Source organism: Stegodyphus dumicola, chromosome 4 (assembly GCF_044657685.1).
Source record: "Stegodyphus dumicola isolate Sdum_Otavi_A_Nest chromosome 4, ASM4465768v1".
Lineage (NCBI taxonomy): Eukaryota > Metazoa > Arthropoda > Arachnida > Araneae > Eresidae > Stegodyphus > Stegodyphus dumicola.
This window is the reverse complement of record NC_140771.1, coordinates 77,397,099-77,422,050: the sequence shown is the minus strand read 5'-3', so window position 1 is coordinate 77,422,050 and position 24,952 is coordinate 77,397,099. Positions and strand designations below refer to the sequence as shown.

The 24,952-nt window shown below is 31.3% G+C and overlaps 1 protein-coding gene across 1 annotated transcript in view; it reads right to left on the bottom strand.

Annotated features, from left to right (window-relative positions):
* Adss (adenylosuccinate synthetase) overlaps window positions 1-24,952 on the bottom strand; it is a 64,856-nt gene that overhangs the window by 26,037 nt on the left and 13,867 nt on the right. The window contains exons 2-9 of the mRNA XM_035354054.2: window positions 19,467-19,569; window positions 14,243-14,356; window positions 14,108-14,165; window positions 11,355-11,400; window positions 11,162-11,223; window positions 5,311-5,392; window positions 296-419; window positions 58-212 (exon numbers count right to left, since the gene is read on the bottom strand). Of these exons, the coding sequence (XP_035209945.1) occupies window positions 58-212; window positions 296-419; window positions 5,311-5,392; window positions 11,162-11,223; window positions 11,355-11,400; window positions 14,108-14,165; window positions 14,243-14,356; window positions 19,467-19,569 (744 nt within the window). The remainder of the gene's footprint in view (window positions 1-57; window positions 213-295; window positions 420-5,310; window positions 5,393-11,161; window positions 11,224-11,354; window positions 11,401-14,107; window positions 14,166-14,242; window positions 14,357-19,466; window positions 19,570-24,952) is intronic.

The window sequence follows — 24,952 nt, the reverse complement described above, 5'->3', positions numbered from 1 at the left end:
ATTTTTTTTTTAATAGTAGATAACGGAAAACAATATAAATAATTTAAGAACTCTCACATCACACAACTCTGTTGGGAATGGTCCATCACCAACCCTCGTTGAATAAGCTTTCACAACACCACATATTTCTCCTATAACCGTTGGTGGAACTCCTAAACCTGTACACACTCCTCCAACTGTGCAATTCGAAGAAGTTACGTATGGATATGTTCCTGTTAAAAGTAAGAAATCAGCACAAAACAAGTAAACAAAATGTCTACACACTAGTTTATTAGAGAATTTTAAAACAAATTACCAAAATCAATATCCAGGAGAGCGGCATTAGCTCCTTCTACCACTATTTTTTTGCCGTTTTTTATAGCCTCATGAAGATATGTTACAGTGTCAGTAACAAATGGTGCAATAGATTTGGCGTATTCCTACAAGTGTAAAATATGTAATTATATATATATTAAAAATGATCAAATACAGTTACACCAAATTTGGCATTTTGTGTAAAATATATGAAACAATATCTGAATAATGAACAACATATAATTGGAAAAAATTTCTGAAAAACTAAGTTTTACAAATCAGCTTTCTTATGGCTGATCATTCATGAATCGTAGAAAATGTGTTTCCATGTTTGTGTTGCTTTTCTAATTAAAAATTTATAATCTGCTTTTAAAACATCTACCTAATACAAAATGTTTAGATATCTTTTTCTTTTCCTTGAAAAGAAAAGTTGCATTCCAGCTTTTGATACCTGGAAGCAAATCAAAAGTACAAAGTAGGAACAAAAGTAATTTTACTGCCAAAATGAGTATCTGTGAAATTTTTTACAGTAGAACTAAGGTCTAGCTAAGTCTGATTAACAAACCCAGACAAATGTCCTATTATTATCAGCAAGTATATAAGTGAAAAAATTAAACACATTTTATCGCCAAACTGATTTTCTTAAAAAAAAAAAAAAAAAAAAAAAAAAAATTTAAGTAAATAACAGTGTCACTGCTATCTACATATATTACCTCTCTATGTTACATAACATATGAGCATTAATGAAGGTAATGGAATTTTCACCTAACTTTTATATTTTTGCCACATGCAGCACTAAATAATCCAGGGATATTCCATTTTCAATCCATATCATCTATTGTAATTATCGGAATATTCCATGCATGTTCTTGGGTAACATTTTATGCTTCTCTGAAAATGTTCACAGAATGTTATATGAATATTCCAGTTTGGAATATTTGACTAATCTATCGAATGGAATATGCCTGAGCAACTAATTCAGAAATAAGAACATCTCGTAACTACCTGGCAGACTTAATGTAACAGATTAATTTTTTCTAACCATGGCACATCTGCAAATGAAAATAATCTTTTCATGTTTTGATTCTATTCCCAAAATAAAAATTAATCTGTACAGATTAATAGTCCAAATAAGAATCAGCATACATAGACTGTTGAAAGAAATTAGCCCCTTTATCTTCATTCAGTTTAATATTCTAGTTATCTTTATTTTTGCTTAATTCTGATTCAACGAACTGCATCAGAAAAAATTGATCACACAAAAGAGAATCATGTGTGAAACATTGTTGCATTCAAGAAATATAATTGTCCCATACAAATCTCAAAATATTTTCAGAAGTACTAGATGCAGCATGATTACCAATCAGACATCAACATTCTTACACAAAGAGACTAAAATACATGTGGAGAAAATAGTTTCCAACATGAATAAAATTTGAAAAGAGAATAACTTTTCTAGTTAAAAATCAGAAATCAAGAATCCATCTCGTTTCCTGTTTTAGCTCACAAATATTTTACTGAAAAGGGAAATCTGAGACAAACTGACACTCCAAAAAATATCATATTGGAACAGTGAATGCTTTCATCAAAAACAGAAACATTTCACCATCCTAGGTCTAGATTTCTGATGGATATTGCTTAACTGTAACTTGTAATACAATACATCCATAAAAGAATATCCCCCTTATAAATTTTAATAACATCAACTGTAAGCCATAATTAAAAAGCTAACTCAAACAATTTTAACTAAGTACATACACAAGTAAGCACTGTTTTGTGGTTTTCTTGCTTGCAACGTCATGTAAGCAAAATGGCGACTCTGGAGCATGAAGCATTTTGTGTTCTTCAATTTGATAACAGTAAATCTGTAATTTCAGTTCAAAGCGTATTTCATTTAAAGTTCAATTATGATCCTCCATGTGGCAAAAACATCCACCGATGGTATAGACAATTTGAAATGACCAGATGTGTTTGTAAAGGGAGAAGCATGAGAGGACCAAAAGTATCTGTAGAGGATGTAAATGTCAAACCATGTTTTATAGTCCTAAGAAATCTTTTTGGAAATCAGGTCTTGAACTTCAGTTGCTAAACATAACAATTTGGAACGTTTTAAGAAAACATTTACGTATGCATCCATACCAGGTATAGTCGGTACATGCTTTAAAGCCATATGCCTAAGATGTACATTTTAACTCTTCAGGCAAAGTATTTGAGCGGGATGATAACTTTTTTTATCATCTGGTATTCAGTGGCAAGTCAACTTTTTGTCTGAGAGGGAAGATGAATACCCACAATATTCATAAATGGAGATCAGAACGTTCTCATGAACTTCTAGAACACCAAAGAGATTACCTGAAATTAAATGCTTTCTGCACTGTGTCTCAATGTCAAGTGTACAAATCATTTTGTTTTGTTGAAGCTACCATAACAGGGGTGGCTTACCTGGAAATATTACAAGAATGGTTCTTTCCCCAATTACTAGAGGATGAACTTGTATTTGGCAACAAGATGGAGCCATTCTCTAATTGAATAACTTTATAGAAGAATGGTTGAACAGTTGGTCCCTGACACTTGGGTTTGTCGTAATGTAATGTCGTGTTTGCAATTGTCGATATTATTCTGAACTTTTAATCAACGTGTGGGAAGAACTGGATGAGGTTGGATGTATGCCATATAACTAAAGGTGCACATTTGAACATTTGTAAGAAAAACTAGGTTAGTTAACCTTCAATTTTATGCATAATTTGTTGCAAATAGTCTAAATTAAACTGTTATAACATATCCTTGAAATTGGGACATTCTTTTATGGACACCCTGTATAACTTTGTACAGGAAACATATCTTTTCAGCAATATTCTATAATTCGGCAAAGAGCTGATAAATTACACTTCACTCCTCAAAAAATTCAAAAGACTCAAAAGGACAAACTGCTAGTGCACTGCAGAATTTGGCACCTTGAAGCTAATAAAAACCTTAAAAGAACATGTAAGACTTGCGAACAAATAATTTAGTAAGTTATAGTATTTTTGGTGTAAGAAAAACTAGGTTAGTTAACCTTCAATTTTATGCATAATTTGTTGCAAATAGTCTAAATTAAACTGTTATAACATATCCTTGAAATTGGGACATTCTTTTATGGACACCCTGTATAACTTTGTACAGGAAACATATCTTTTCAGCAATATTCTATAATTCGGCAAAGAGCTGATAAATTACACTTCACTCCTCAAAAAATTCAAAAGACTCAAAAGGACAAACTGCTAGTGCACTGCAGAATTTGGCACCTTGAAGCTAATAAAAACCTTAAAAGAACATGTAAGACTTGCGAACAAATAATTTAGTAAGTTATAGTATTTTTGGCCAGTCCAAATGACACACAAAATCTAAATACGAGGGCTATCCAGAAAGTAGATTACGTTTTGGAATAAAAACATAAACAAAGTATAGCAAACAAATTTTATTATATACAGATGAAAGCCACACTCAAATACTACTTTTCTACATAGTCACCATACAAATTAAGGCATTTATCGTAGCGATGTACGAGCTTGGAAATTCCTTCGTCGAAAAATTCGGCCGCCTGCGCCTTTTGCATGCATTTCTTGGGTTTTTGGGGAGAACTTGTGTGCCCCCACTGCATTGATTGCAATTTCGTTTCACAGTTCACATGTTTCACCCATGTTTCGTCACCAGTAACGATGCGATCGAGTAAAGAGTCACCATCCTTATGGTAAGCGTCCAAAAAGTTCAACGCTGCAGCCATTCGCTGATTTTTGTGGTCCTCTGTCAAGATTTTTGGAATCCATCTTGCACAAAACTTGTGGTAACCAAGCTTTTCGCTGATGATTTCGTGCAACAAACTTCGCGAAATTTGTGGAAAACTCAAAGAAAGTTCCGTTATTGTGAAATTTCGATTTTCACGGACTTTAGCATCGACTTTTTCGAGAAGTTCGGCGGTCACTATGCTGGGTCTCCCACTTCGATCTTCGTCGTGAACATTGGTTCGGCCATTTTGAAATCTTATGACCCACTGACGCACTCCACCTTCAGTGATAATGTTGTCCCCATACACTTCACGAAGCTGCCGATAGATTTCTATCGGTTTACAGTTTTCTGCAGTCAGAAACCTTATTACTGAGCGCACCTCGCAGCTCGCGGGATTTTCAATTAACGCAGACATTTCAAACCGTCACAGTATCTGAACGAAGCACAGCACGAACCTCTCACTAGCACGGCTAGATGCAGACTGAGCTGCGCAACGCTCTGACCCCAAGATGGCCGCGCTAGCCCCGCCCCTAGCGGACACAGACGGAAACGTAATCTACTTCCTGGATGGCCCTCGTATATTGACAATCCACATATATAAGATGTTCCTTTAAAACATTATAGAGGTCTTGTTAAAAATCTTGCATGTTTAGATTCTAAGCAAGTTCGCACATTTATACAAAGTTGCATTCTGGTAGATGCCATTTGTAAATTATTCCAGATACATAACTGTCAAACACACAATTATTTTTCCATGTATGATGGAAAAAACTGAAAGAATATCAGCTTGAAAGATTTTAATAACAGTGAATAATATGATGAGCCATTACTTTGTTGGTCTACTGTGCTGCTAATAAATAGTTCTTAAAATTCAAAATTTCTTTACATTACAATTAAATATAACTTTTACGTTTAATTCTCCTATGTCTCATATATGATAATGCTCTGTATCAAAGTGGAAACAAATATAAAATAATTAAAAATAATTTTTTAAAGAAATTAGACCTTTTATGAAGTATTTAGTTTTGATTTTTAAATTATACATATGTATATACATATATATATATTGTAAAATGAGAGTTGAAAATCATAAATATAAAATAATTACACAGCAAACTGATATACTATATTACCTTAAATTAAATATAATTTTCAAGAGAAAAGTACATAAAAAAACATTGGCATACAATACAGACTTTAAAAATAAAATACAGTACATATTTAACAAATCCTAAAATCATGGTATCTTACTTTGTACTTTTTCACTTCTTGTTCAATATCAACATTTAAATCTGGATGTTGATGCATGTAAGTTTTTAGAAGTCGCCGATACCTGCAAAAATTTTGAAAATGTAAGTTAGAATTTTTTGTTTTAATCTCACTAAATACGTATCACATACTTGCATTGCCTCTTGTATTTAAAATGCAATGTTTCAGATAAAAAATTTTACACCTAATAAAATTTTTCTTTAAACATTTCATACAAATAACATTGAGAACTGATAAATAATGACTTTTTAGGATTTTAAAGACTTAAATAATAATCAAAATAAATGAGAAGTAAAAAATATTAAAAGGACATTAGCACAGAAAAACAGAATAGTTCTTATTAGTCAGGGGGAAAAAAAAAATAGAAACTTTCAAAATTAGATCTAAAATTTTGCTGGGTGAACCTAATTAGAAGTTTAGATAAGTTAATTGTGTCAATTTAAATAATAACATAGAAATTCTACACTGGTTATCATAAATTAAGGAAAAATCACAATTACTGAAAAAGTTACATGGAAAATTTAATGAAACTTACCCACAATATCCAACACATAGCAAAGTATCAAATAACATAAAAAGAAATTACCAGACAAATATGGTAGTATAGAAATTAGCACATGTATAAAATGAACAAATCGAAGGTGTCAGTTTGCTATAGGAAAAGTACCTTCAATACGGAATATGATCGCTTCTAGAAGCAATACATACAGTGATGTGTGATGTTTTCAATTATGCGGTGTATCAGCACCATAGGAAGCGAGAGCCATTGCTCTTGCAAAGCAGTTGCAAGCGCGACAAGGGTCTGAGGGGGCGGATTGAGAGCAGCTAGACGTCTCCCTAAAACATCCCAAACATGCTCGATAGGATTCAAGTCCGGGGATCAAGCTGGCCACTCCATGCGCATAATTATTTCCTGTTGAAGATAATCATCTACGATGCGAGCCTGTGTGGTCTTACGTTGTCGTCCTATAACAGGAAAGCATCACCTATTGCCCCGGCATATGGGCACACATAAACATCAAGGATGTCATCTCTGTAAGTCTGAGCATTCACGGTTCCCCTTGGAAAGACATGGAGGTCTGTACATCCACCCAAAGAGATGCCACCCCAAACACAGACTCTGCCCCTTCCGTATGCATCTCTTTCACGGATGTTTGACAGATGATAATGGGTTCTAGGTTCTCTCCATATCAAATAATGCCTACTATCACTTTCTAGACTAAACCTGTACTTATCCGTAAAGAGAACCGCCCTCCATTGATCAAACATCCAGTATGTTATCGTGACCACTGAAAACAGTGCCTCCTATGACGTGACGGGCACACAAATGGTCGGTCGCCTCGCATATAGACCACCTTCGTGAAGCCTTCTACGCACAGTTGACGTTGGCATGAACCTTCTGGTGGCTGCAGCAAGGGAGGGTCTAAAAAGAGTCGGAGTAGTGGTTCTATTCCTGCATACACATAATGTCAAATATTGATCACCGGCGCTCATCGTAGCAGTAGGCCGTCTTTGGCTGAACCTCCTAGATGCCGAATCTGTGGTTTGAAATTGCCTTCAAAGTCTATGAACCACAGAAGGACTCGCATTTAGCCATCTGGCCACTTCTGTTTGACTTTGCCGTGCCTCTAGTCTCCCAATGGCTCTACAGGCAAATGATGCATGGAGGTCATTGTTATGAATTGGCTATCTCAGATTTCTGATGTCACTGTTAAATATGTGGGCTTGCTCTCAAACATGGACTTTTATGCTCCTCGCAGATGACGTATTCCGAAAGCAGCGCCACTATTTTGCATATCGCAGTTTTACTCAGCTTCTCTTACTTGGCAACATATTAAAATTTTACATGGTTTGGCTTATTTTTGAGGGAGTTATTGCTATTTTTGTGACTTTTCCTTAATTTATGATAACCAGTGTAAATAATATCAAAGAGAGAGGAACAGAAGATTTTCTTTCTCTTACATAAATTATATCCTTTAATTTGGTTCTGTGTGATACAGCAACTCGCCTAATGTAGCACATTTAAAAACTGTCACCATTAGTTTGAAAACCTGCCACCAAGGTAATCCTGTTAATACTACACATGATTTGAAATTTATTCTGCAACCAACTATTTCATTACAGCCCTATTATTTATTTAAATATTTTAGATTTACATATATTAATTTCTTATATTCAGTTGGGTTTTCAGCTAAGAAAAGGTGTAACAGATAATGGCTAATTTAGAAAAATAAGTACAAATATTGGTCTAGGTCTTTCAACTATTACCCTTTCGCCGATCGAACAATCCGCCAGCAGCTGGTTCACCATCAAGTAGAAACAATATATGTAACAAAGATTGCTCATAATATATATAATTACTTGTTTACAAGTATGGGATATAAGGAAATTACACATAATTAGTTAGAAAATTATGTTATTATTAAATAAAGGAAAATTATCACATTTCATAATTGTGGACTAAACATCTGGGCTTCATAAACTGAGCTTGTCATGTTTTAAAAGTTAAATTCATTTGAAAATTATGCCTTATTATGCTAGTTTAATTAATGAAATTCCTTACTAATAAAAAAAATGTACCAAATGCTGAAAAGTTATTACCAAGCCATATACAAAATTAGATAAAATATGTTAAAAATATTGTTTTCACACTTAAATTATTTTTGAAACATTTATATATATTATGACAAAAATTTTTAACTAAAGCTAAAAAGCGATATTATTATAAATAAAAATGTCAACAGTATTAGTACACATTTCTGCACATGGAAATTAAGCACTTTTAAGGACCATTAATGAAAAATTTAAGGACCTATGAGTAAATGGGACATGATAAATTCAATTAAAAATATTATCTATGCCTGAATTTCATTTTTGTAATACCATGCTAAAAATAAAATAGATCCCCAAGTCGTATGCATTTATACTAAACATGAATTAACATATTTGTTAATAAGCTTGAGAATAAAATAAACTTTATGCAATTTATCAAGTAGCATTAAATATTTTACACTTATAATAGTTGGAAATATTTGAAAGAAGATAAGTGACATTTAAGTTTCACTAATAGTTAGCTTTATGTTGATTTTTTTAATGTCGCATTTTGTCACATACTTGGTCAGTCTAGAGACTTAGTAAATAGCAGGTAAATTTTATGTCAAACGGCATAGGTTAAAATGAGAAAGAAGATCATACATAATCAGCATGATTCATAACAAAAGACAACGTTTTCATCGCTGCTGCTTGTCTAGAGAGACCTGCTGATTAGAACAGCAGTTAGTGTCGTAGTTTTATGTAAAGTTCCAGGGATTGTAACCCAGTCAATATACTTTAAGGTTCCAATAAGCTATTAAAGCACCAGAGGTGATAAGCTGTTTTGTATTATTTTAAGTTACACTAGATGCTCTTTGCATCTTATTCTTTATAAGTTTGCTACTTCTTATAAAGTTTACAACTTATTCTTTATAAGTTTTACTTGAGTTTTTACATTTTTGTGTTTTATCTTGTGACCACAATGAGTATTAATGAAAGGCAATAACCCGCTTTAATATGTAGAGATAATTTTACGGGTAAACAGTTAGTTACAAATAATTAAATTAGGTAGTTAGATAACCTTACTCATTATGGATTTACATAGCCACTATTGAATTTTATTTTTTAACAATATTTGTTAAAAAGCCCTATTAAAATCAACATCTAATAAAATTTTACAGTTTAAAATACATGTAATTTATGACATTGATTCTTAAATGATATTAGGATAATTACACATTAAAAGCTACAAAACATTTATGTTTTGTAGCTTTTAATGTTGTTACAAAACATAATTTAAATAACATAATACAAAATTTTAATGTGGTAATAACACTCAATAATTATGCGTCTTTTTAATTTGAAGCTTTCTCAAACATTTTGGCTAGTGTATATCGATTTCCTTCTCTTTAAGCATTATTCCTAACAATTGGAGATTTGTCTCAATATGCAAACCAATGCTCTCTCTCTCTAGTTTCTGCACGATTTATCTTCTAACTTATCAACCTCTCCACAATGTACCTATGAGCATTTACTTGATCTGGTAAAAGTTAAATAGTCCAAAACGTTCGACAGGAAGGAAGTAAATTATCACTATGTCCGAAAGTAACTACAATATCAGACGAAGGTTTAAATAAGCCTCTTATTTAAAAAGAACTTAGAACATTAAGGCACGTTCTGATGCTAGCAAAATAAATTACAGCTCATGGTGACGTAATTAAACATGAACAGTCAAATTCAAACTAAAAATGTGGACTAGTGGTCAAAAATTATACAATTTAATTTTAATTTAATCTGGCACAGTTCTGTGGGTGTGCCCACAGAATTAAACGATAAGTTCCATCTTCACAAAATTTTACTTGTGTACTCCTCTAGGCCTAATTAGACTGCCTACCTTTTTTTATTTTTATTTTTATCAAAACTCCGACTTTAAAAGGTAGCGTGCCCAAAAGGGTTAAAGGTATTTGTAACTGCTGAAGAGTCCAATGGTCCTTATCCACTTGGCCATTTATAGGCCTTCAAGTCATAAATAAAGCTATAAATAAAACAATATCTTTTATTACAAGTAGTTCAGTTTAGGGTTTGAATCCGAGAGAAAAGACTGGCTGCACGGGCGTTTCCCTATGTGCAACCTGTATATGAGCCAGTTTTCCTTAAAACATCCTCCAGGAAGACATCCCTCCCTTAAAGTATATAGCCCTCAAATGCCATCTGTTTTCCTCCAATTTTTTACCTTTTCAATACTTGTCAGTACAGTATCATGTCAAATACTCAAGAAAGTATGTAATGGTAAAGTTACCAACAAGTTCCAAATTTGCTAACTCTTTTGGGCCGACTGTCATGCATACAATACGAGCAAGAAACGCACTCATTTCCCAGAGGATCCTGACCTTCATTTTGATCACATTCTCTGTAGTGTTGGTGTCAGCTGTTGCAGGGGAGGAGGGAAAGCGTAATGCAAACAAACGCAGCTCAGCTTTTTAATTCCCCACATGATATTAACGTTCATGTTTTTGATATCCCCTCGAATTCTTTTTTTTTTTTTTTTTTTTTTTTGCTACTATGTAGGATCTTTTAGGGTCCTATTATGCTTTGGATTGCTTCTATCGCTTAATATTTCATGAACTTCCCTTTTTATTACAGAAAGTCTCAACACTTGCTCGTCTTAACTAAAGTTTATTACTGGCGAGCAAGCATTATTTATCAGACAAAGGATATACTTGCATAGTAAATGAGCCAATTAGTGACATGAATGTGAGTTATGATTCATTTTCTTAAGTGTTAGAGAACGATACTTCTAGTCATTCTCACGTGGACATTTCGTCACAGACAGAACTCACTATCTGCCCGTCTTATGGTTCATGTGAAGGAATTTGTTACTTCTTCTTCTAAATAGTCTTTTTTGTATTTTTTAATTAATTTATTTATTATTTTATCAACTAAAAGTTCAGAATAATTTGAATAGCACTTGAAAAAATTATTTCTCAATGTAAGCAATTTTTTTTTTTTACATTTTTCATGTAAATAAAAAGAAAAAGATTAATAAATGTTCATTTTAACATATATGGTGCTTAAGTAATAATCTAAAATAGCACCAAAAATTATGTTAGGATAAACTTTATCCCCCCAAAATTAGGCTTAGCGAAGGCAACATGCATGCAAATATATATGCAAATAGAGAAAATACAAAACTAAAAAATATAACTTTTCGTTTCACTATGAAATAACCACACAATTAATGACCTTTCATAGCAAAACACACATAATTACATTTGTATCCCATTAGTGGAAAATTACTTACTTTTCCTCAAACAAGGAGAAGTCTCCGAGGAGGTCAGCCAGACGTATCCCGCTACGGCTGGCCTAGGAACAAGGTCAAGAGGACAAAAATGTTACTCATGGCACTAAGTGCCAAACAAACATTGCCACTCTCTACCAGTGAAAAATTTGTTTTGAAGTTTCATTTGAATTTAGAATAAAAAATATTTACTTACTTTACAAGAGTAAGTTGGACCAATTCCTTTCTTTGTTGTACCTATACTGTAAGGGAAAAAAAAAAAAAAAAAAAAATTTATATTAGTGCTTTAAAATATAAAATAACAAAATTAATAAATACAATAGCATATATACATCTGAAAACTTTCTGATCTGGATACAATACACTTAAATAAATACTGCACTCATAAATAAGAAAGATTCGCCACACGGAATGACTATAGCTCTCAGTGTTGGCAATTTGTTAGGCTGCGTGGCAAGTAATAATTCTTTGAAATTGCTTTGTTCCTTAACAAAAGATCACAAGAAAATTTCATGAAAAACATGAAAATTTTCTTTGTGTGAATTATTTATTTTTTGATATCAGATTTAGTAACTTTATTTCAAATTTCTACTATATTTGCTTCATGCAGATTGGGGATGCTATGCATGAATACTTTTTTCATTTGGGTTATATTTAAGATTATTTTTTATGGATTTCAATCCATTCTCCCTCCTCAATAGATAATTCAAGGGAGTAACTTTAAAATGCTTACCTTATTCACAGCAGCCTATGAACAGAATTATTTTAATTTTTAGTTTTATTAATTTTAATTTAATGCTTCTTTTAAGGTCATAGAGGAGGAAAAATTACTCAATTACAAAGCCCGTGTTTCTCGCCAAACTGTTTGGCACCGTTGTTAACTTGTAGATGAGTAACTGTCACACCATTTCACAAATCCCGAAAAGTTACTATGGAGTAAAAATCTGACATAATTTGTTATAATTCAGAATATTAATGTGAAACCAAATATGCATGCATATACACATGTTTTCACAGCTTTATTAGAAAAACAAAAAATACAATTTCTTTTAATTTATTAAAAATGAATGTTCCACTACATTGCTTCACATATTTGAAACATTATTTCATAAATTATTCAAATGTATACTTTTTACATAATAATAAATATTTCACAGTATGTGCAACATCTAGATTGTCAACGTTCAACGATATTCTGCATTCTGTTGCAATATAAACCTCTCGAACAATGGGTCAATTGAAGCAAGTTAAGACAGATTTAATCAGTTTCCTCAATACTGTGCATTTGTTTTCCCATGTTCTTTAGCTTAAATACTTCCCTTCAAAAACTTACAATATCAGTTTTTTCCTATTTTTATATAATACAAACGGACGGAGAAACTTCTCTTCATAAGTCAAACTTATTTGCTCTACATATCATTGAACTTTATTAAATCTAAAAATTTTTAATTTATATAATCTCTGGAAGATATATTTGTTCTATAACAAAATTTGAGGAAGATAATATTTCTACATGCCACAAATCTGGAAATTCCAGGTCCGAGAAAGTAAAAAGAATCCAAAATCTCGACTACATCTAGACCTTGTTCATCCTTGCTTCTAAATTTAGAATTTTGACCTGCTATGACTAAGCCATCAGATGACATGTAACTCCACTAATAGTAGTTCCACGAGTGGTGAAAGCTTACATTATATGGATATCATATAAATCTTGTACTTTCACAGGAACTATATCTTTTTACTTCCTTGTACAAATTAAATTATGTACTGCAACTGCAAAAAATTTCAGGTATCATATTTCAGCAGAAATATCCATTTTGACTGCTCCTGAATCCATTGAATGTTTTTGCATATACATACAGACAGGAAGAAAAGCATTTTTTTCCACAACAGATTATAAAATAGATTTAAAGAACATTCAAAAGGGATTTTTTCATGATGTCTGTATAGGAACCAGAAGTATGTACCTCACATAACTAATAAACGATTACCCGTAGAACATGGAAATTTTATATATGGGACTGCTACAACATCCAGTTGTGCATCTCTTTTTATTGCAATCAGCAGTACTAAACGTGTGTGTCCCTTTACTGGCATTTATTTTCGAAGTTGCTGGCTGTAGTCATATATTGCCAGTTATAGAAGTGCTTTAAAGGATGAAAATATTCATGTTTCAGCAATATCAAATTTAAAAAAATTAATTTGACAAAAAACAAAATCTAACTTTTAATGCAGTCTCCTGGTTCCTATACGTAAATTTGAGAAAGTTTTACATACATTATGTAAAAATAAAATTTTAAGAAGTTTGACTCCCATGACAAAAATTGAGTGGGATATTCAATTCCAAAATCTGCAATTTTTGATATCAACTTGCCTCAAGGGCTTGTTATTCAGGATAGAATAACTTGAGAAAATAAGTTAAAAAAAATACAGGAAAAAAAAAAAATGTATAATTTAACAAGCTGTACAAAGAAATCATTTCTATTTAATTTCTGAAGTTACGGCCCTCTTTACAATCCTCTACAAAGAAATCATATGGTGTCCACCCAAGATTTTTTAAAACATGATTTAGTGTTAAGAGAATATCTTCTAACAAATTTTTGATTGTTAATACAACATTCCAGAATTTAATTATAAATGATATGTAGTAAACTTCCAAATAATTTTGTCATTTAAAATCACTGAATTAAATAGATCTTACATGGCTTAAAAATAAGCAGATGTTTAATGTGCCAATGTAAAATCTGAAACTAGACAAATACAGATCTGAAGTAAAAAAAATTTTGCTTCTGAAGAAGATAGATTTCTCTTGAAATCGAGACTTTTATTCAAAGTTTGACATCTTCAGTCTGTTTTTTCACTTAATTTTAAATAAACATACAGACCACTCCCATGATTAAGTGATTACAAAACATATATTTATTCAAATGTTTAAGAAATGATACTAACCTGCTTTTCCCTTTTTCTTGTTCTTGGAGGCCATCAACAGTTTGATGGAAATCAAAAACTATAAGAAAAGGAAATTTTTTTATATGTTATAACAAATTAATTGATTCAGCTACAACTTTTATCTTTTTGAATTACCTAAGTGAGCCCTATCTGATATAAAAACTCTGCCACAACAGTCAGCCAGTCCTTTTTCCTCATTCTTTTTCACTTCCTCAAAAAACTGAGGCAAATTAATTACAACACCATTTCCTAGAAGAGAAAGAAAACACGTAGTTAAAATTTTTTAAAAAGTAAATTTTTTTTTCTTAACAGATGTCTTTACTAAATTCATTAAAGCAATAAATTTAGATAGCAGCTTTTACTCTTTACAAATAACCAAAATAAGCATTTCACAAGACAAAAAATTTCATAAAATGCAGCAGTTGCTTGTGACATTTTATTTAAGTTTTACAAACTATTAATTTTTATCTGGATTCTTGCCTTTAGGATTCAATTCATCATGTATTCACTCACTTCAAAGATATATGCAGATTTCCAGGTAAAAAAAAAAAATCAAGATAAGAATTGTAAATAGCAAGCCCATTAGCACAGACTTGTTTTTTGCATCCAAGGATGCCCATTTATTGAAAGGAAGCCACTGATCCGGGTATGATTATCAACACCAATATTTGGCACAGTTGGTAAGAACTGATCACTTGTTGAGCTTTGATTGTCTGACTCAGTTGGTGTTGTAGAATCACTAATGTTGCAGCTAGTTAATTTACTGTAAAGTTCCAGCCAGAAGCTATTGCCAAGACATAGCACTTGTGTACATTGTATTCTCAGGAAAGTTCTGTGGATTTTTGATAATAAATACAAATGAAAGAGTACAAAAACACAAGAAAATTTCATTGAATACAACAAATATGATTTTGTTCTATTGCCTTTTGTCATCTCTCTAGCAGGTCAAAAATTCCTTTTCGAAAAAAAAAAATTAGTTTTATCCATAAAGAATTAATTGAGGTGCTGTCTGACAGCCTTCAAAGAAGTGACCTTCAGGCTGTTAAGAAAATTTTGAAGTATGATTTACATTCAAGTTACTTTAAAACACAATTTTCGGAATTAAACTTCCTACATACAGGTTCACTCTTTTTTGCTACATTCTACTAAATTTACGTTAGAATATAATTAATATTTCTTTAATAAATAAATAAGAGAGTCGGAGTCTTTAAAATTCCAGCAGTTGGAGTCAGTCATTTTCCCTACCGACTCTACAGCTCTGGTTATAAAAATTTATAAAATATTATATTCTTTGCACTTAAACCATAAAATTCAGTTCAATAGCAATATCACAACATATTTAAAAAGAGCATTTATTTAGAATTTCTGACACACAGTCTTGTCGCACTGGAGATAATCCATATAATGTTGCCATTGCTTGCTTTGAAATCAGAGTTTGTTAATTAAAAATTCATTAAAGTTCTACAAAATATGAAATAGATAATAAAAATTGAAAATTTATGTCTTCCAAATGCCCACATTCAAGAGGAGGACTACGTTATTCAAATTTTGATGTCTGTAGGTACAGCTGTTTTTTTCACAATGCGAGAAACATACACTCATGTAGATTCTTCATTATTTAATTCTTTAAATATTAGGCAGGGCTCCAATATTTGGTGGCAACAATTTGAAAAGTAAAACACTGTTTTATAGTGGACGACGCAAAATGTCAAAATGAAATTAATAGCCCCTTTGGGCTTTGATAATAGTCTTTATTTCAAAGTAATGGATAAATTTTCCAGAAAAGTAATTTTGAATCATACTGCTGATTATTAAGCATGCAATTCAAATCACCAGAAAAATGAATAGTATAGGACACAATCCTGCTTCAGAATGTCTCAACTCTGTAAAAAGTTAACATAAATTTTGAAGGGAAATATGTCAAAAAAATTAACTTGCTGTGCCTCCCTCCAAAAAAATTGTCAAGCTTCTATTTCAACTGTATTTATTTTTTTCCCTTTAAAATTATGGATGATTCACTTAAATCACATACAGAATTTTAAATTACCATTGAATATTATAGAGAAAAAGGTAAAAATATATTTACGGGTAACCCTTGGCTAAAATTGGCAGTACTTAGATACCGAGTTTGTGTGTGCAATTGACTTGTTATTTTGGATTGTGTAGCAGCAATTTTTGTGCCAAAAATCACACCTACACAGAGCCAAAATAACAAGACAAAGAATTGCACAAACTCAGTATCCATGTACATATCGACATATTTTCACTTAAAAAACATCAGAGAATTGCACAAACTAAGCATTGCGCACTCTCTTGACTTTGTTCATGTACACATCGAACTATATTCACTTAAAAAGTCAAAGCAGCAGCCAACAAAAAATATATAATCTCAATAAACTACATTTTAAATCAAACAATGAAATAACATAAAAAACAAAATTTATCTTTGCACTACACAAAGAAAATATCCACTTATTTACGAATTAATATGTCTTCAGTCAAACAAAATTCCTTAACAATATCCCAAAACTTCCTAAAATTATCTGAACTAGAATCTGTATATTGGCATCGCCATATAAATTCATAAAATAAGAATAAAAAATATCCTCCGTAGTGCCGTTTATTGCCAACGTTCGACCATACGCATTTCCTTCCTAAAAACAGGAAACTTAATAAAGGCTACTAAATAAACTTTCGTTTACACAACAGTCAAGTAATGCTCTTTTTCCCTTTTTTTCCAAATCATATTAATCTTACTACATTCAGCCATTTTACCACAAAACAAGCAATATACTTTCTAACCAACACACAAAAGCCCTTACGAATTTACTGCAATCATGAAACTGATTACATCATAATAGGGTTTCCATAACATTTAACAACTCAGGCTACCATAAATGAAACAACTGACAGCTTGAAATAATGTGCTTCCAAGTGTAGGTTTCTTTCCAAAAGAAGTTGCTAATAAATTGTCTTGCCCTGGTTTGGATTCAAAAGAATCCATTCACTAAACAATAAGGTTTCTTATTCATTGTAATTGTAAAAGTACAAAAGTTATTTTCCTTTTCCTCCTCGGAAAAGTTTAAAAATGAAGGAAACATTAAGTAAAACAATATCCAATGCTCCTTTTTATCTCCTGCCAAGCTATATAATACATAAATAAGTGAAGTATGTTTTTAGGGTGCTTACTACTATCCTGTCGATTGGCAAAGTAGTGCACTTATCACTAATTATGGATGATCATGTCCTTCAGAAATCCACAGTAATGACTTGCAAAATTTCCACCAATGGTTATCAGACAATATGCAAGTACCGTTTTTAGTCCAAACATTTGAGAGTGAGTTTTCAGCAATAAACACAAGTTAGAATTATTATCATATGTTTCAGCTATTTTTACAATGGCGTCCGAGTGTATATGGTGATGTTTTCATCCATTAATAGCACCTACATCAAATTTCCAAAAGAATTCTAGTTTCCCTATTTCAGCTTTCTGGATTTATATAATGATTAGATATGGGGTAAAACTGGTTTAACAGAAATGGTCATTTACTTGATAAGTCTATAACAATTTATAATGGGCAATCCGAAATTGCACATTACTTGAAACTATTGTTGCAAAAGTATAAACCAAAACGTATTGGTGCAGTTGAAGGAGCATTGTTTACTGAAACCTAAACTATCGGGGAATATAGGTGTAGATTAAAATGAATTTAGATTTGTTGCTAGTATAAAATAACATAGAAGAAAATTAAATTATGGTTTTCATTTAAAAGGATTTACTTTTATTATATTAAACACAACTTTCTTTTATTAAAAACTAATTAAATTACATGTTATTCACCACCCAATAAAATGTGATATTTGATTTTAAAAAATAAAGGGACAAACATTTGTTTATGTTGATATAATTTTAGCAAAACCAGTTTTTAAACATGTTCAATTATAACTATTATTATATTTCTAAAACTATTATCTAAAATTTCATATTGTAAGGACCTTATTTTATTCTAAACAATTATTTTTAGTTTGACTTCCCTTGCCCCCATAATTTCAGTTTCCTGCCAGAATGTAAATTTTAATGATGTAGTATGCAAAACCTAGGTGTGTTCAGAAGCAGTATTTAAATTGCGTTTCAAGAGTTCGTGAGGAGTAGTAGCAGAGTTAGTTCCGATTTTATGCTGCTTGTTTGAAATAGCCCTCTAGTTGGTGTTAGACATTCTCTTCAGATTATATTGATATCCTAGGCTCAACTGCGCTGTGTGCAGCTGATTTAGCAGATTAGATAAATAAAGAGCCAGTCATTTAGCCATCTTAATTTATTATGATTTTACATTTTTTATTTTCTGTTCGAGTTCTTAACCACAAGTGGTGGTGAATTATGAGCACCAAGTGAGTGCCTCTTGTTAAGTTAGTTCAAATAAAAAGGTTATTTAAAACATTCTTCTGTGGCATTTGTTCTTCAAAGACATGACGAGAGTTCGCTACACAGTCTTCTACGCAGGGTCTACTGTGAATGCTAATGCTACTAAAAAGACATAGAACTCTACAATATTGCAGACCTTTCCATTTATCTAAACAATAAATAAGATTTTGTTTATAAGTGATCAACTGGAATGATACTCTATTTAAAGTTCATTGCTATTTAAAACATGGAATTAGGAGGAGGTCAGGAGTTGGCCACATCAGGTTTATTTATTTATTTATTATTTTTTTTTTTAAATGAGGAATGCATGAAATTAGAATAATAAACTGAAACACAAACACTGCATAAACAAGACATGCAAAAATACCACTGATGTTTACATACTAAACTATATTTTGAGGAAAAACATACTAAGCTATATTTTGAGCAAAAACTTCATACTTTCTTATTTGTGTCTTCCCAAAAAATACTCAGTTAGGCAATAAAAATACAGGCATCTTATGATACCAGCTAATATCAAAATTCCAAACTTTTATCTCAGACACTGAATGAAAAAAATTTAGAAAACCTCTTTTTTCCTCATTTACTCAGAAAATCAATTAATGGACAATTATATTAAACTAATTCCAGTCACAGAAATATCCAAGGCATTTTATATAACCTGTTACATTAATGCAACAACTTAAACTAAGAACTGCTACACTTGGAAATAAAAAAGTTACTTGAATTGTATTTACATGGGTAACCAATGTTTTAATGGATCAATTGCAATTTTACATATTTGAAACCAATATTGATTAATATAATCAAGTTTTATACTATTAGAAGTTTTGATACAACTACTAGAAGTGATTAGAAAAAGTTTCTGCATTAAATTTACATCAACGACATAAAATAAAAAATAAATAAACAATAAAATTATAATAATTTACTTACCAATAACAGAAACACATTTTTTGTTTATAACACCACTAGGAAGGATATGAAGGTCATATTCTTTGCCATCCACTACCACAGTGTGACCAGCATTATTACCACCCTGTAATAAAAATTTAAAAAGTACTATTTATTTATATACTTTCAGTCTAAAATTTTGAGTCACTCAATATGAGACTTTCCACTGGAGTCACATGCAATCACATTTGGTTATAATGAGCATCAGTGAACCCAAAAAATATCCTTATTAAAATGATTTGCAATATAAGTGATCAGAAATCATTCTGGAAATGCTATAAAATTAAACCATCATGACTAGATCTATTACACTTGTCACTTACTTCTATGTTTACTTTGTGTTCCTTCATATTTTTAAAGTTAAAACAAAAATAAATGTGAAGAAATGTTCCAAGTTATCACCTTACATAAATATGAATTTTGAATGAAATAGAAATGCTTCTTCTATTTACTTCTCCATCTACTAAACTTTAATTCATACAAACTATCAAGTTTGAAATACTAAAAATATTAGCAATTTATAATAATAAAGAGATCCTATTCCTTAGCATTAATTTAAGGACTTTCTCAAAGTCTCTTCATCACATCTTATCATTTCATCATATTACAAATTCCAGATCTCAAATTATATCACCACATGAATATACAATTAATTAAAACTTTCAATAAATTTGGTTTGTTTATTTAATTATAACATGCTACGGGTATTCGCCTATGCAATGTCTTCAGGAAGGACTTTCTAACAGAAACTGGCTTGTATCCATGATACACATGTGGAAAACCACAAAAATGCCCATGCAGCTGGCTGTTTACTTGGAATTGAACTCAGGTCGAACTACCAACGTTCAGTGTTTTACTGCTCGCCAGCTGGTGGGCTCAAGAAATTAGGTACTCTGCTCATATTATTCACAGCTGAATATAATAAAGGTTATAAAGTACCTTTTCTTGTTTAAGCTAAGTAAATATTATTGTAATTAAAACACATAAACATTTGCACACTTAGAGAGAAAGTAACCAAAAAAAAAAAAATTACGTCAACAGACACAAAATCGAAAAAGTACTTTACAGTGGGCTATAAGATTTTAAGTCTACAAAACATTCTTGGGATCTGGGAATGACTGGAATTTTATCAAATTTCCCAATCCTTGCCCCAAATTGGATTCATTTTTGAAAATCTCCTCTCTGAATTATTACTTTTCTTATTCATAATAACTTTCAAAATTTCTCAAAAAAACTGTTTCCAAAATACAGAAGCAGTGATGTTTTATGTCATGTAATCACAGCTTCGAAGAGACAGAGGAAAAAAAACTGACTCTAAGGAGTTACTATAAGGAGTAGCCAAAAAATGAAAAATCCATTATTCTGAAATTATGAGTGGTCCAGTTACAATAAAAAAGTTTTATTACATGGAAAACTTTTTGGGGAATGGGGTATTCTACTTGTTCTAATTTTGCTTTCAAGAAATATAGTAACTTTTTTTTTTAACATTAAGAAACCTGGATAATCTTAAAATGTATTACTGTTTTGTTTCCAAATTTATCACCCCAGTGACCTACTCAGCAAAAAATTATTCCTCAAGGCAATTTTAGATCCATGACATAACTTTTTTTGTCTGACATTACTTAAACTACAACATTACACAAGAGATTCTAATTCCAGACAGCAAAAAACCAAACATATCTTTCTTTCCTTCTGGAAATCTGCCAAACTGGCATGAGTTTATCAGAATGCACATTGTGCACATGCAGTTTTACACTAACCCTGTTTTACTTTTTAATGGCAATTCCAAGAAAGATAAGGAAAGACAAATACAAAAAGACAGTTCTGAAATTACAAAACAAGCAGAATAAAAAAAATAAAGACACAGGCCATAATTTTTTTCTTTCATACTTACGGATCTAATTCTTAAGCTTAGCAAAATATTTTAGAAGAAAAATTTTTTAACCTAAAATAATATAATTTGCTACTTAGGAAGCAAGATTGGGAAGTTCCAAGCAATTTCATTTGCCACAATAGTTAGTTGTTATAAAATATATATGTTACCGTGAAAGACCGAAATTGGAGAATGTCGACTTTCACCGGAGAATGTCAACATTCACCAACTACGTCGGTGAAAGATCGAATATTGCATTACATTCTTGCACATTCAGACCCTCACCGGTATATGTCAACAATCACAGATATGATCTGGTGTAAGTCGAAAAGAGAGGTCATAAAGTTCCATAATAGTTTAAGTTGTTGCAATAAATAAGATTTGAATCACATAATTTAGTAAGTTTTTTATTACTGTTATTTTCTCATTTAGAACATACTGTATAATTAAGTAAGTTTTTAACTTCTATTATTTTCCTTTCTCATTTTGAATATAATGTGTGTTTTAGGTTCTTATTTCAAGTCTCAAGTGCATTTATTCGCGACTGAATTACGGAGAAGAAAATATAATATTGTTATATGTTCAACATTCACCGGTGTAAGTCAGAATATAGAGCATTTGGAAAATATTTCGGACATACACCAAGCGACTATGTGAATGTTGACATTCACCAGTGAAAGTCGACATTTTCCAGATTTTGGTGTTTCACCGTAACATATACTCTTCATTTCTAGTTCTACAATTTCTTTTATTAAACTATACATTAAATCAGGTTTAAATGTTTCAATAAAGGATCTAATGGAATCATAGACTTTCTTAATAGAATGAAAATATTTTTATTTACAAATTAAAAAAAAAAAAAAAAAAAAAAAAAGGAACTTATATGGGCACCACAAGACTTTCTTTAATGTCTATTCAATTACACATATTTTTTTTCTGCCATTATTTCATTTGAAAGTAAGGAAAGATCTTCCAACTGAAAATGTCTTTTTGGAACTGCCAATTGCAGTAAAAAATAGAGGTATACAGTCAAAAGTCGTTAATCCGGACTCGTCGGGACTTCGGCGATTCCGGATTATCGATTTTTCCGGATTATAGATCATCAGTTTAAATCTCGTAAGATGGCATGCAGAAATTCTAAAATTAAAAATATGAAACCGTAATTTATGAAATAAAGAACAATTATGATCTAAAGGGTATCAAAATTTGCAAAAAGAAAAAGCTTAATATTTATTTGTTTACTTTATTAAACATTTCTTTCAATGTAAGTTGTTTAAGTTTTGCTTCGTTTCATGTGATAATACTTTCTCTTTAATTCTATTAAACAGACATAATTTCTTGTTCAGTTACAAAGTTCCGCCGTTCAAGTCCTATAATTGCTGTGTCAAGAACACCGACTAATTTGTCAATCGAAATTTTTTTGTTTTCAATAACATCTGTCACTTTTCTTCGCTATTGGAAGCGAATTATAATGACGAGGAACTTGTTTTAAATCATATCAAAGACGGAGCATATCGAGATGAAATACTACATTTGGTAAGGAATTATAAGCCAAATAAAATAAAAACATCTGCGCTGAAGATAAGGATAGTGCTGACAAATCAACTTCCAATTCATTATGCGCCCGCCCCCGAGCAGCGTGAAATTGATAAACAGATTTCGGATTTCAAAACATACTTTCGCTTTAGATCCTTTACATATTAACAAATATATATCGGAAATTCTATTTGATATAATCGAAAGTTTAAGCTTACTTTTATAAAATTGCTCTTACAGTCTGCAAAAAATAATAAGCCGGATGCAATTCGAAAATTAAGGAACACAATCATCAACATTAACTGAAATAGATAATTATTTAGCTTATACGTCCATTATACATAAAATGCGCACGCGAAAACGTATTCTGCACTTGCGCACACTCATATGCGCAGTCGTAAAAGGTCTTACGCGCACGCGTGAACGCCTCTGCGCATGTGTCAACGCTGCGCATGCGCAGAAAGTTTTTAGTTTTGATGTCCGGATTATAGATCATTACGAATTATGGGTGTCCGAATTAACGACTTTTGACTGTACAACTAGATAATATAGCAATCTCGCATACAAAATTTCAATATCCTATGGCTAATATTTTTTTTAGTTACGTGACATACATATGTACATACAGACATCATGCTGAAAATATATATTGGGGAGCTGTTGAAAAAAAAAAAAATTTTCGCAATTACAATACACCCTCTACTTCGTACAAGGAAATAAGAATCTGATTTGGACAGAAAATGACCTTGCACTAATTCTATGATTAAAATAACAGCAACCTTTAAGAAAATATACTTCTAAAAATATAATACCTAAATTGGCAACCAGCAATTATTTGATATTTTAAGTTTTGCCAGAGCGTTTTAAAATTTTTGAATGGTAGCTCCTTACCAAAATTTTATACAAATTCTTCCTTTAAATAATATTCATTAAATGCACAATCAGGGGAAAAAAGAAGTGCAATGAAAGCACCTCTAGAAATAAGTAAAATTCTTCAAGTTTTATCAAGAAATTTCAATCAGATGGACACAATACATGTGAAACTTAAAGAGTCATATGAGTCAGATTTCTAGATGTTATTGATTGATATATAGGTGTTCATATTATTAATACTAATTACAAATGTTAACAAAAAATTGATGTTAATTGCATATTAAGATAAACAATTTAAAAAAAAACCTATTTGCCAATCACTTATAGTGATTCCATATTTTCCTATGAAAATCTGTTCGAGTTTAAAGTAAAACACTAATTCTGGTTTATCATATGTATTGAAAATCTAATCTGTAATTCTCAATCATATATCAATTTTAAACATCAAATTTAAGAAGTTCTATCTGGATGATAGCATGGTATATTTTTTCCTGAAAATCTGTTTGGAGCTCAAAAAAGTACCACTAATGTAAGTATAATACAAAGTCTTTAATCCGGACGTCCATAACATAGACCTCAAAGCTACAAACTTTCTACGCTTGTGTAAACGCATTATAAACGTTTAATGTATAATGGACGGTATAAGCTAGGCTAAAATTATCTATTTCAGTTAATGTTGCAGATTGCATTGTTCCTTAATCTTCTAATTGGATCCAGCTTATTATTTTTTGCAGACTGTTAGAGCAATTTTATAAAAAGTAAGCTTGAACTTTCGATTATGTCAAAAAGAGTTTCCGATTCTGGGGCTGCCAAAGGATCTACAAAGTGAAAGCATGGTTCGATGCACCGCTTCCGATAGTGAAGAAAGTGACAGAGAGGTTATTGAAAATGAAAAAATTTTGATTCACAAGTCGGTATTCTCAACACAGCAATCATAGGACTTGAATTGTGGAACTGAACAAGAAATTATGTCTGTTTATAGAATTAAAGAGAAAGTATTAGCACAAAAAAAGAAGCAACTTACGTAGGTAAGTTGAAAAATAAGTTTCCCCTGTCGACTGTGGTCAGAGTTGTGTACGAAAGTCAAAAATTAGAATGAGACATTAAAGATATGACATACCTTGATTTTATTATTCTCGTACGAGTACGTTGAGACATTTGTCATATCACTTGATAAGCTTCAAAA